The 14091-nt window shown below is 38.8% G+C and overlaps 2 protein-coding genes and 1 long non-coding RNA gene across 3 annotated transcripts; 2 read left to right on the forward strand and 1 right to left on the reverse strand.

Annotated features, from left to right (window-relative positions):
• Positions 1–60: 60 nt before the first annotated feature.
• On the reverse strand, positions 61–1465 carry LOC132786010 (integumentary mucin C.1). Its single transcript, XM_060792374.1, has 2 exons — positions 1401–1465; positions 61–1333 (listed from the first exon to the last, which is right to left on the reverse strand). The coding sequence occupies exons 1-2, from the start codon at positions 1408–1410 to the stop codon at positions 432–434; spliced, it is 912 nt and encodes a 303-aa protein (XP_060648357.1). The 5' UTR covers positions 1411–1465; the 3' UTR covers positions 61–431.
• Positions 1466–2789: 1324 nt separating this feature from the next.
• On the forward strand, positions 2790–3800 carry LOC132785724 (uncharacterized). Its single transcript, XM_060791948.1, has one exon. The coding sequence runs from the start codon at positions 2972–2974 to the stop codon at positions 3560–3562; it is 591 nt and encodes a 196-aa protein (XP_060647931.1). The 5' UTR covers positions 2790–2971; the 3' UTR covers positions 3563–3800.
• Positions 3801–8205: 4405 nt separating this feature from the next.
• Positions 8206–9004, forward strand: LOC132786217 (uncharacterized). Its single transcript, XR_009632421.1, has 3 exons — positions 8206–8270; positions 8335–8532; positions 8586–9004. It is a non-coding gene; the product is annotated as an uncharacterized LOC132786217 (long non-coding RNA).
• Positions 9005–14091: the final 5087 nt, after the last annotated feature.

The following is a 14091-nucleotide window of genomic DNA, read 5'->3' on the forward strand; positions in this document are numbered from 1 at the left end:
CACACACACACACACACACACACACACACACACACACACACACACATGTTTGTTGCGGGAATTTCGCTGCAGAAAACTTTTTATTTAAAGCACTGCAATATGCTTCATGTGCTGACATTAGAGGAATAACAAAATGAGAAAGACTTGCGAGTCACTTTACTATTGTAATATTGTATGGTATAAATGTATTTTGAAAAACCTTTTTCGTTCAGTTTATCTTATCAAACTATTGATTATTAACAATTTGCCAAACGGCGCTTGACTTAATTATTTTATAATCAATTTTGGGAAATTGAAAATTAATTTATATATTTCATATTGCATCATGATAAAGTCAGGTAAATAAAAACGTAATTAAAATGCTTGACACTTTCTGGTTGGCTTATCTATTTGAACTGTCGTGTTGATGCGTCGTCGGATGAATTATTGTATTACTCAGTAGAGGGAAGTGTGTAAGTGACGCAGCCACTCGCTGTGCGCCATTGCGGCCACTCAAAGCAGCCAAGGTAACCGTTATTATTGGCAAAGATCTTGCCATTCAGGCAGGGCAGCAAATCGGGCTGAGCACCTTCGGCAGTGCACAGATAGTAGCTAGTTAGCGAACTGCTGCGTTGCATCTGCCTCAAATTGTTGCCAGTGCAAACAGGTGCCGTAATCGTGGTATCAATGCACAGGGGATCCACATCGGCAGCGGGTATACAACCCGATACTTTGGTATTGCTCACATAGTAATGATTGGCAATGCATGTGGTGGTCTTGACCTCACCATCCACGCAGAACTTGAACGCATTCAGCTGGGGCACACCCCATGTTTGTGTTTCGTAGACGCAAGTTTCAGGCGTCACCGTGGTGCCTCCTGGAGCAGCGGTGGTGGAGAGTGGAGTGGTGCTGCCAGTTGGAGCAGCGGTGGTAGAGGCAGAGGTAGTAGGAACAGCGGTGGTGGAGAGTGGAGTGGTGTTGGTACCAGGAGCAACGGTGGTGGAGGGAGGAGTAGTGCTGCCAGTTGGAGCAGCGGTGGTAGGAGCTGCTGTGGTCACTTCAGTAGTGACAACAGGAGCAGCAGTGGTGGGAGCAGCTGTAGTCACATCAGAAGTTACGTCAGTGGCAGCAGTAGTCACCTCAGTAGTTACAACAGGAGCAGCTGTAGTTACATCTGTGGCTGCAGTAGTCACCTCAGTAGTTACAACAGGAGCAGCAGTGGTCACATCCGTAGTTACATCAGTGGTAGCAGGAATTTCAGTAGTCACTTGAGGAGCTTCCGTTGTGACAGCAGGCGTAGTTGAATCCTGCTGCGCCAGTCCTAGAGCCAAAAGGCCTAAGAATATCCAGAATACTGCAAGCACAACGCACACACATTTTGTGAACACTTTGTAGCCATTAAAAATCCTTTTTGCCTTTACCTTTTTGCATGTTGAAGACACTTGAATTTCTCTTCAAAGTTATTTCTTATTGAGCACTTGAAAATAGACTAAATTGTTGTGCGTCCAATGGATGGACATTTATAACCTATTGGCGTTGTAATCAGGCGACTTATCTTTTGATAAGTAGCCTTGTCATTGAGCGCCCATTGAGTGTCTGCTATGCGGATGCTACACATTGCTCATACGCACCGTAATCGCTAGATAACTGCCTTAATTTGTTTACTATCTATTCTATTTAGTTGTTTTGGGTAGTCAGTTTTCGGTTTTTTTTGGGCCAGTTATCAATTGAAGTGAAGTGGTTTGGGTGAATTCCTAAGAAATATACAAGTCGATTTTGATGCGCACTGACAACGTCATTATCATTGTCGGTGTCATCATCATCATCAGCAGCAGCTGCTGCGCATGAGCAAAGTTTTAATAGAAATTTCGCTGGCCACATGCCTATTGGAATTTATGTCGATTATGTTGTCAACTTTGCTGCGCGGCATAGAAGTTTCTCTATTTAAACTTGGCTCGCGTAAAATAGACTGCGAAAAGTGCGCACAAGAGGCAGAAGAGAGAGAGAGAGAGAGAAAAGTTCAATTGACAACGTGACTCAACAAAGCAGAACAAAAGCCGGATGCTATTTGAATGGTTTGTTGGGAACTTTCCTTCTTCTATTATTATATATTTTTTTCTTCGCTTCTTATTTTTTTCTTGCCCAGGTTTATGGCCTACACTCACGGTCTTCGACATCGTCGCCGTCGTCAGCTGGGCTTCGCTGATGTCGAGAGTTCAATGGCTGTTTTGTTGTTGTTGTTGTTATTCTGCCTGTTTCGGTGGCTGGAATTTTGCTGTAAGCGAAATCAATTAGAACTTTTGACAGCAGCTGGCTGGGCTAGGCTGGGCTGGGCTATGCAGCCGAGGCAGACACAAAGAGTGTGCGAGAGATGCACAAGTGTTTTGGCATTTCTTGGGCCTGTCATGTAGCCGAGAGTTTTGTAATTAAATTTTGTCTGATTGCCTGCAGCAATAATTTCCAATTTACCTTCATTTGAAAGGCAATTAATGTTATGCTATCACATTGATAAGGCCATTGTCGCCTTTTGTCTGCTGTCGTTGCCTTAGTCGCTAAGCGATTTCAATGAACGTGACTCATGTGAAAAATCATGCCCTTAAAAACGCACGAGTTAATTGTTTCATTTTGATTTTTATGGGCTGGTCAAAACATAGAAAAACCCAAACTTCAACAAACTCTAAATTAGATAAGATATCAGATAACTTGTTAGAACCAGAAAAAGTTTCGAACGTCATAGCTTCACAGCTGCCTGATAAAATATAAGATAAAATTCACAGAGAGAGAGTATAAAAATGAATGACAATGGCGCCGCATCAATCAGTCAATGTGTTTGTGTTGCACGGTGCAAAAACAGCGGCGTTAAAGGGTCTCGCATATACATACATATATACAGTTATAAATGTTTTTTTATGAACACATCAAATAATAATAACACATACGGAATAACAATAACAATAAAGTGAATTTTTGTGTTGTGAGTGCGAGTGTGCCAATGAAATTATTTATGAGAAATGCAGCAGCAACAACAACAACATCAATAAGAATGACGATGATGGAGCTGACAACGATGATGACGATGCTGTTGCCGTTGCTGTTGCTCGCGATGTGCATGAGGAATGCAAACGCATCCGTTGCGGCCACGAACAGAACATGCAAACATGCCACGAACATGTGGGGCGATCCCAATCCGAACATATTCTACGTATGCACTGCGGCGGACCAAATGCCCCTGCAACTCCACTGTCCCCAGGGACGTGGATTTTTCAATGGCCTCGGCCATCTGGGCTGCCTGCCCTACGAGCAATGGCCAGCCTGTCGTAGCCTCAACTTTACCGACACGTCGGCTGCCCCGTCGGCTGTTGACTGTGACAGCGGCAGCGGCAGCCAAATAGCGAAAACAATACAGCATCAGCCGTGGGCAACGCTGGATCCCAATCAATTCTACATGTGCCCGGGTGTTAATGCCACACCCCTGCTGCTCAATTGTGCCCCGGGCAAAGGATTCGTGCAAACTTCACAGTCTGTGGGCTGTGCGGATTGGCCACACTGGCGACGTCAGATGCAGTGCGAGAGTTATTTCTGAGTTTCCAGTTTGCAGTTTGCAATTTGCAATTTGCAGCCGGGCGTTAATAACAATTAGCGGTGACAACAAATTGGCCACAATTATAAATACTACACACATCAAATCCATGTGTGTGTGTACAAACAACAAGCACTGTGATCGTTTATTGTGTATTTTCAACAAATAACTAAAACTAGAAAACATCATCAAACAACAAATGCAAGTGATGTTAACCAGAAATAAAAACACAGAGCACACACTCACACATTGTTTAGACTTTTAAGCATACCACAATTGTACACCTTTCTAAAATGTACAATTTCCTCATATCAATTGATAACAATAACAGACTGATAAGCGATTGAATAAACTGATATCTCTATTCTGAAGAAGGGAGTGAAGCAACTTTCTTCAATACTAAATTCAATGTCGTGTTTTTTTTTCTACAACTGTTATGAGTTATGGTTTAGAGTTAATAATATAAAATGATAGAAAAAGTTGCTAGCGTATTTAAAGTTGCTTTGTGGAAATAGGGAAAAGAATTTAAATGAAACTTAATATAAAATTCAAATTTCAATGAAATTTTGCGATTTCTTTAAATGTGTTTAGTAGAAAACAATTTCGAAATACTAATACAAATAGTTTTATAAATATATAGAAATAAGTATTGATATATTTATCAATAAGTATGTTGAAATTATGGTAAAGAATACAAAGTTAATAAAGTTAATATAATCATTGCGAATGTTTAAATCACGAACATCAGGATTTTAATACAAACTTTTTTATAAAACCAATATTTACATTTTGTTCTATAGGAATAATACTTAAAAATATAATTGCTCATTGTTAATATTATCTAGATATTTCAATCTTTTAGTTGTGTTAAATTTGTGAGTTTTAATTGAACAAACTTATTGTTCATCTATTAATTATTTTCTAAGCATTTCATTCGATTATTTTACGAAAGCTAAGAAGCTTCTTAAAATAGTTTTTTATTTATTGCTTTTTATAATTTCTTTCAGTGTAAGTAATGCAATAGAAACCTAAAGGCTAGCCACGATTTAATCTTGGCAGAGTTGCAAGTCAAGCCAACTAACCACGTGCAGCAGCAACTGAGTGCTTTATGTGGCTGGAGCAGAAGGAGTGAGAAGTCCTTTAGTCTTTAGTCTTTTCACTCTCTGCATATGCTGAGTATTCCTTTGATGCACCATTACCATTTGCGTGTTGGCAGCTGTGGTCAGATGGTTAAGACTCGCTGTCGAAGTCGCAGTCGCAGTGGCAGTTGCAGTCGAGCTCTTTTTGGCTTTGCTGCTGTGGTGCTCTTTGTCATCCTTTTATGTGCATATATCCTGGGCATGTGTGAGCCCAACTTGCCTTTCACCTGTGCATGTGTGTGTGTCTCGGTGTCTGACTCCTTCTCAGTTTGCTGTGTTACGCTTGCAGTTATGAACCCGGGGCCATAAAACATGGACACATGCAGCTGCTGCTGCTGCCGATGCCGATGCTTCCACTACTTGTGATGTCCACGGCATGAATGTTTGGAGCATATAAAAAAGGGCCAGGGTGTTTAATCGGAAATTGCATTTCGCTTTGAGCGTCCAGGCTACGTCAGGAAATTACTGTCAATGGCAGCTAAGAGAAACCTTTTGTCGATCGCCCTTTAATTTGCACATTTTTCTGGCCTTCTTTGAGTCCGTTAATCAAAGTGTCGCTGCAACGGATATCACTGATAAAAGTTCAGATATAATCGAAGCATATTGCAATATTCTTAATGGTACTTAATAGGCTGTAGAATTTCTGGACTTAAAATAAAAGTTTTTTAATTAATAAGTGCTGTTTTGGAAGTTTATAGTATGAAAATATGGAATTGGAAAAGTGTGGGAAGGATTAAAGTATATGTTGCTTATAAAAATTGAAATTTGTTTGAATACTTAATTCATAAGGATATAAGATAAATCATTTAGGTGTTTTCAGGCATAGTTTTATGAATTAGTAAGAAATAAATAACAAGTAAGCTGTAGTCGAGTTTAATAGTAAAACAATGTGGTATTATTCTTGAAATATAGCAAATAAAACATACCGTAAAAATATAAAAATATACCAATTTATAAAAATTCTTCGGCTTTAAATATTAAAGAAGATATTAGTTTCAGCGTCTTAATTTCTTAAAAATAAACCTTCATCTATGATAGAAATTCTTTTTAAATTTATTTAATGTAAATATAAAATGTTATTTTTTCTTATTTACCATTTTGATCCGGTTTCATTGTTAGTAAATTTGCATTTTTAACCCAAATGCCAATTTAAAAATGCAGCAGTTTCGCATTACAAAATGCTGCTGTGGATAAACGTGTATTAATTCAAAGACAAATATGAAATTTACATATGTAACTGATGCGGGTTATGTTGCCCACTTACACGCAAATAACGCATATTAAACGTGAATGAAAATGTTGTTAATAATATGCATATCGAAGGCCAATCAGGGCAGTGGAAGCGTATTATAGTTGCACAACATTGTGCATATTGAAGTGCAAATAGCTTTAAATGTTTAGCTAGAATTAAGGCAATAGGAGCTGCAATTAATTAACTGAATGTAGGTTTTGGTAAGTGGGCTACACATGGTAGAGATAGGGGATTTATCTCTCTGTCTCTCTGTAAATCCAAAAAGTGCTTCAAAAATGCAGAGAAGAGAGAGAGAGAGAGCTGGTTAAAATATGCGTGAAATGCAAACAAGCTGACGTTGCTAGTAGTTCCCATATGCATCTGTGTGTTGGTGTGTGTTTGCTTGTGTACCTGTGTGTGTGTGAGTGTGCTGTGGCATAAACCCATTTACAGGTGTTTGCCCAGAGTCAACAGGAGTCATCGTCGATGCAGGCGCAGCCAGTCGTAAAACATTTGTCACATTTACATTAAGAGCAACGCAATGCACTGCCAATGTGGCAGTGGCAATGGGACCTGGCAAATGCATTGGATGCAGTCTCCTCTGAGTGCTCGTAACTGTGTGGGTGTGGGTGTGGCTGGCGGGCTATGCGCAATTTATATGCGCACTGCACTTGCCAATTAATTCTTATCTCAGCAGCCATGCGGGTCGCCTGCACAGCGACTGCATAAATCAATGCGACCGTTGTGATAACTCATCTGAAGAGACACGAAACGAGACGACGACTAAACGGAGTCCAACTTGGGTAAAGTCCTGCGGCGGCTGCAAAACTGCAGCTCACTCAATTTCATGGTGTCAATTCTAGGCAAGCACACAACACACACACATCAGTATATACATACATATATGTAGTTTAGTTTTCCCATATGCGAGGCGAGTCCAGCTTAAGGTACCAGCATATTGCATTTGCCAACGAAGCATGACACCCGCTTGCTTTCATTCCTGCATCTTTTCAGACCTTTTGGGTAAGCTGCACCCAACAACAGCAGCAGCAGCAGCAGCATCTAATTGAATTGCATTGCGTCAATGGCTGCGCCACTGGGAGTCGCCTTGCCGTGCGGCAGTGCGGCGCCTAATTGAAAAGTGTTGTTCGTCAAACGCCAAAAGCAAAGGAAAGCAATCAGTCAGTAGTTTTCTTTTTCTGCCAACTACTTATCAGCGAAATGCCTTCAGCCATGTGTTAGCGCTACTTCATGTAAGATAAAAAACTCACACACACACTCTCTTTCACTTGCCTTTGGTACTATGTTGGTTTATAAATAAAAAACTCAATGCACGACAAGCAATAGAAATGCATGTTTGTGTTCTTTAAATAGACAAAAGCGTAGCTAATTTGACAGAAAAAATGTTGATACTTTTTTGAAAGAAAGTAAGAATTTTTTAAAATGCTGTTTAGCGTTTAAGAAAATCTGCTTTTCAGAATTCTAAATACCATTTCTCTCTATATAAAATGTTGAAAATATATAATTAGCTTGAGTTGTAATAATTTAACTTCATAATACCCAAATTGTTTAATCAACATGTAAGAAGTCTGCAATCAAATAAAAGCCCATATTCTAACAATATACCGAATTAATAAAGAAATATAGAAAGGGCTATTCTTAGTATTTCCATATAGTACAACATAACAACGACTAAAAAATAAACCAGATTAAAACCCTTTTGCAATAGGCGTTTTTTTATATAAAAGTATTTCTTAAATAACATCTACAATTTCTATCTGATCGTAACAAAACAAAAAATAAATTTACGCAATAAAACGTTTTCTTTTTTATACCCGCTACCCATAGGGTAGAAGGGTATTATAACTTTGTGCCGGCAGGAAATGTATGTAACAGGTAGCAGGAGGCATCTTCGACCCTATAAAGTATATATATTCTTGATCAGCGTCAACAGCCGAGACGATATAGCCATGTCCGTCTGTCCGTCTGTGTGTCTGTCCGTCTGTCCGTATGAACACCTAGATCTCAGAGACTACAAGAGATAGAGCTATAATTTTTTTTCGACCGCATTTGTTATGTTTGCACGCAGATCAAGTTTATTTCAAATTTTTGCCACGCCCACTTCCGCCCCCGCAAATCAAAAAAATCGAGTAACAAGCGGCTGCGAAAGCCCTGATATGAAGTTTAAATAATATTGAAAAATAACTCAGATACCTTTGCAAACATAATCTTAGTAAGGTTATCTAGCCAATTGTATAGACTAGATGTATAGTCTAGAGAGTACAGAGCTCAGAGTCAGTTCAAATAAAATATTTAACTAAAATGCTCCTCAATTTCTCAAGTATATCGGTTGTAAACATTTTTGTAAATATTTTTTTTTAATATTTTATTTTGTTTATTTATAGTTCTTTCCGGACAAGCATTATCCAGTTGAATCGGACCCGAATCAGCATCAATAGAACCCATAAATTGGTTTCTCATGGAGTCTTTTCGTAAAGAGTCGGGAAAAGACACTTATTTGCAGACAACGAGAAACGGTCAACAGTTATTTGCGAGCTCTGATTTTGATTCATTCTAAATATAAGTTGAGCTTGATCAGAAAGGTAATGTTAATGGTATGATGAAACAATTGTGTGTTATACTAATTAAATTGAAGATTGATTTCAGAGCTATTCTTCGAGCTGTAAACTGTTGGATCAGATGCTTACCAAGCCTGTGCCGTCGCGCTTTTAATTCTAGCCCAAGCCTCATCAGAGCTCTGGGAGAATGGTCAGCTTTTAAGTCGCGTATAAGTTTGCGTAAAATTTTGTGAACTCTAGGTGATAGATTTGGCATTGTTCTTAACATGAATTGGCAAGCATCGAAAATTGCATCAAACACACCTGCCCTTTTACAAGAGTAAATAGCGTCTCCAATTTTTTATATGTTGTGTATTATGTCCATTGTATTAGTTTAAGTATTAGGTTTTTTATTTTAGAATAATTATTTTCAACGCAAAAAATTTAAAAACTATAATAATTTCTATGAATGTGTTAATGAATGTGAATGTTTTTCTAGAATAAACAATCGTCTATATAACCTTACTAAGATTGTGTTTGCAAAGGTATCTGAGTTATTTTACAATATTATTTAAACTTAATTATACCCGCTACCCATAGGGTAGAAGGGTATTATAACTTTGTGCCGGCAGGAAATGTATGTAATAGGTAGAAGGAGGCAGCATTTGTTATGTTTGCACGCAGATCAAGTTTTTTTTCAAATTTTTGCCACGCCCACTTCCGCCCCCGCGAATCAAAAAAATCGAATAACAATAATTTTAAAGCTAGAGTAACGAATTTTGGTATATACAATAATAACTATAGTAGTTATGATTCCTGAAAATTTGGTTACGATCAGATAAAAATTGTGGAAGTTATTAAAGAAATACTTTTGTATGGTCTGAGTTGCTTTGGCCGACAATTTGGTACATTGTGCCGTCTATGGTATATTTTGAATGGTGTACTATATCGATATACCAAATATACCATTTGGTATATTTTTAGTATTTTTGCAGTATATTCGGTATATTTTGAAAATGATACCGCAATATTTTGCTTTTATTAAAAATGGGTAGCGGGTATCTCACAGTCGAGCACTTTCGACTGTAGCTTTCTTACTTGTTTTCATTTGTTGATGGGTTGATGGTTGTGAAGATAGATAGATAACACAAAACTATGTAAGGAATTAATTACTGTCTCATAATAATATTAATATTTGTTAAGGCAGCACTTCTATGAAATATTGTAAGTATTTAATTTTCGGCAGTTGTTATACTTGGTAGTAGAATTATGATAAACTTTAAAGTATAAAACTCTTTTAACAAAAAAGAAAAAATAAAATCATAAATTTCGTTTGTTTTTTTTGCAATGTATTATTTTTGTTTTGTTTTAATATAAGCTTTTCAGCATTCAAAATTTGATCACTTCTAATTTAAATCACTTACTGAAAACATTTAAATATGTGAGTAAGTTTAATGCAATTATAATGCGTGCATTTCATTTTTAGAGTAGCTATTGTAATTATTCAAATTTCATTTGAACAAATTTGCCAACTTACGTTCGCATAATTAATACGAATTTATTGCCAATGAATTATATTCAAATTATGCGAAATGCAAAACGTATTTAGAATTTGACAAATTTGCCGAAATTAAAGCGTAAGTAATCACTTACTGCAAAATAAACAAAAATCAGTTGAAAACGATTCAACTCATTATAATTGCAAATGTGAAAAGCCAAAACAAAAAAAAAAAAGAGGGAAGAGATGAGAAATTTAAATACATTAATATTATAATGCGATTTGATGTGCTAAGCAACTGGTAGGCGGGCAGCCTGCGAAACTTTTCGATTAGAAACAACAACAATGACTTGGGGGCATTTGGCATTCGCCGAATGCCATCGCATAAATTCGTATAATTAAAATGATCCAATTACCGTTGGGTTTTCTTTATATTATTTTTATTTTTGTTTTCCGCATAACTCTCAGCCAAGCTGTCAGCAACAGCCGCACCTGAGTCCGGGGCCCAGTTTCCGGGGCGTTGATTGTCAAGTGAGGCATTGAGGTTAGGACCTAGCCGCTGTGTGTGGCACGCAACGAGACGATAGCGATGGCGATGCCGATGCCGTTGGGAAATGTGCGCGCTCTGGTAATTAATTATGCCAGTTGAAATGACGGCGCAGAAAATGTTCGCGTATATACTATTTTTGCATACACAGGCAGCGGCAGCGGCAGCTTTTCACAAAAATGTCCTCGGCCCAGGCTAGCTGCCAGAGCGGAAGCGGAAATAAGTACAAACCGTTGACGGCGATGGCAGCGGCAGAAAAGTAGAGGAGAGCAAACACAAAAGTTACTTGGAATGTTGCCGAAATGATTTATGCGAAACGACAGTTTCATTTTTCATAGTCAAGACGACGACGACGACGAAGACGAAGGCGCAATAAGAAAATACTCGTATAATTTGCTTGTTGACAAAAACGTAACAATTCTACATGCAACTAAATGCGTATTTCCGGCCGGAAGGGCGCGCCGTCATTGTGCGTGAGGCAATATCTTAGTGTGTGTGAGTCGCACATCCGTTACGTTTGTCATTTTGTTTTTTTTATTTATTTTCGGGGGTATTGTGACAGGTCACAGCACTTGATAATCTCAGTCATATCCTAAGATGTTTTAGTTCAAACAGCGCAGAAAAGTATGCTATATTTTTATCTAACAGTAGAGATGGCAAAACCGCACGGAAACAATAAATTTGCTGCAATGCGAAACGGAAATGTTTGCTACGGAAATAGAGGAAGCGCAGTCAGCAACCCAAGTGCAAGCAAGCAGCATCTCCTTTGGCTGTTTGTGTGTCCGCTGTCCTCTCGCATACAAACAAAGTAATTGGCGCACAAATTGGCTCTCGCAAAAGTGTAACTGAAGTACAAGAAGAGATACTTGCAAAAACAACAATAACACGAGCAGCGACAGCAGCAGAAAAAGTAAGTAGAAAATTGCCAGCAGCTAACTGCAGTAATGGCTAGTAAATTTTATTATGACCATGAGAAGGTTGACTCGCTTGTTGCCTGCTTTTGCCTCTCTGCTCGCTGCTCGCTGCCTGTTTGAATGTTTGCTACTCAAAACCCGCTTGGTTGCCGTGTTCCTGGTTATCCTGCCCAGTCACCATCACATAATTTATGCATATTTAGCTGAGTGAAATTGAAAACTAATTAATTACACTTGCAGCCCGGAAGCAGCGTGCCAGCGTGGCCAAACACACTGTGGGTACCTTGACTCTATTGGTTCAGCGAGGGGGCGAAGAGAAACGTCAGCTCGCTAGCTGGCTGGCTAGCTAAAAAGAAAAATGTTGTTCAACTTTTTAATTGCCAGCATCAAGTGTTTTTCAAATTGCTCTTGGCTCTAATTATGGTAGAGAAGTGGCTGAAACGTGAGACATTTAATGCCGGCCAAAAGGGTCGCAGCTCGCGCTTATAATCGCACTCTTCAAATGGTTAAATATCTGTGGGTGGAAGGAGAACTCGTCGCAGGAAGTTAGTCAAAGCAACAGCCACAAAAACTTGAGACACTTGTTGGCCTACACGGAAACTCGCTGCCGACAAACGAAATGAAACGAAACAAACTGAAAGTTGAGGTAGATTCTGGTGTTGGACTTTGGCGCGCCCTTTGGCTGTTTAACAAGCTACAAGTTTAATTAATTCAGACTCTTAAAATCAAACACGAAATTTGTGCCAGCCGAACTTCAACTGTTGGTCTGCGTTATTACTTATTTAATACTTTGATTAGTTTTGCCATATCAAATAAGACTTGGTTTGAAGTTTTTTCCCTTTTTATTTTGTAAATTCAAAGTGCCAATCAAAAGGGGCATATTGATTTGTTTTTATGCCTCGCTCACAGCTGCAACATCGACGCCAGGTAATTGTGGCAGTTCCCAAAAGGGGCAACAGTCACGTACACCTGACACAGCAGCAACAGCAGAAGCAGCAGCAGAGGTCGCAACCCAGCTGGCATTTTATATCACCTGTCTACCTTTTGCAAATACCCTTAAGTAAGCGATTCCAATGGGGCGTATGCGTTATGTGTGAAAAGGAGTTTTTGAGCGTTTTGAATCGTGACAATAGCTGTGAATAGCTGTGAAATTGCTGCATGTCAAATTATTATTTTGAATGTGACATATGCAGGTCAATAAGCAATGACAGCAGGGCGTATACGTTATGTTCGATATGGAGTATATTAAGATCCAATTTTCAGCATTTCGAGTCGTGGCAATTGTTGTGAATAGCTTTGGAATTGTTGCGTAAACTATGCAAAATTATTATTTTAAGACTAACATCTACAGGTTAATAAGGGATTTCAACAGAGCGTATACGTAATGTTTGTTATGATTCAATTGATCAGTTTTAGTCGTGGCAATAGCTGTGAATAGCTGAGCAATTGTTGTCTAAAGTGATTATTTGTAGACTGATGTCTAGAGGTTAGTAAGAGCTGCGAACTGGGCGTATACGTAATGTTTGTTATGAATTTGATCAGTTCAAGTCGTGACTTACAGCGAATAGCTAAGAATTTATTGTGTAAAGTATGAGTATATTCTTATTTGGAAAGTGTTATTTATAGCACAATAAGTGCGTTCAACAGGGCGTATACGTTATGTTCGACATATAGCATATAAAGTTGTGACAATAATACTTGGGAAACTGTTCCTAAACTACATAAAATATTTATCATTTTCCACGTGGTATCTACAGGTCGCATAATTCCTTAGTTTTATGCACATATCTTATTTTTACTACAACGCCACGTTGGCATAATATAAATACGCTTAGCCAGTGTGCTAAGCCTTTAGTAGCTTTAGTCCAGGTTGAGGCTCAGGAGTCGTGCTTTATTATTGTCTATGTGTGTGTGAGACGGAGAGTCGGAGTGTTTTTTATTAGTTGAAGGGGCTGGCTATGCAAAACCCTTTTCAAAAAATGATACTAATAAAAATCCATGTTAATGTTGCATGAATATCAAATAAATTGAGGCAGCCAACACGTAGTAGCTGCCATCGATATATATTTGCTGCTGCTATTGCGAGTATTTATTGATTGAACATAAAATTGGGCAATTTCACATGGACGTAACAAATTTTGTAAGCCCAAAAATGGCAATCGGGGAGCCATTTTCAGGAAGGCAGCCAAAAGTTACATGTCAAGACCTTTAAAGTCGTGTTTGCTTTGAATAATTTATATATTAGAGTTTTGCTGTTTGGTGTGACAAATGAATACACTCAGCTGGCTGGTTAAGGATCTGTTTAAGTAGCTCTAGCTGCCTGTCGCTGGCAAGTTTATCGATTGCGAGTAACAGCAGCAGAAGCAGCGGCAGCAGCGTGAAATCAATGCAAGTGGCAAGTGGCAGCTGCGGTTTTGAAACATTGTTTACCACTGCTGCTGCTGCTGCTGCACTCAGTCTCTCAGTCTGGCATCGTTATCTCTTTCTCTCGTTCTGGTTGTCGTTGGTGGGGGGAGCATAAACAATGTGAAGGCAACGTCGCTAAATGCGGTCTGGAAATGGCGGCGACAAGGATGAATTGGCTGACTGCGATGATGATGGCGCTTGTGGAATGGATCTCTGCTGCCAGCTTCCGCCTTTGCTGT

Source organism: Drosophila nasuta, chromosome 2R (assembly GCF_023558535.2).
Source record: "Drosophila nasuta strain 15112-1781.00 chromosome 2R, ASM2355853v1, whole genome shotgun sequence".
NCBI lineage: Eukaryota > Metazoa > Arthropoda > Insecta > Diptera > Drosophilidae > Drosophila > Drosophila nasuta.

Coding starts and splice junctions, on each gene's coding strand:
- LOC132785724 (XM_060791948.1), top strand. CDS start 2,972: ATGAAATTATTTATGAGAAATGCAGCAGCAACAACAACAACATCAATA.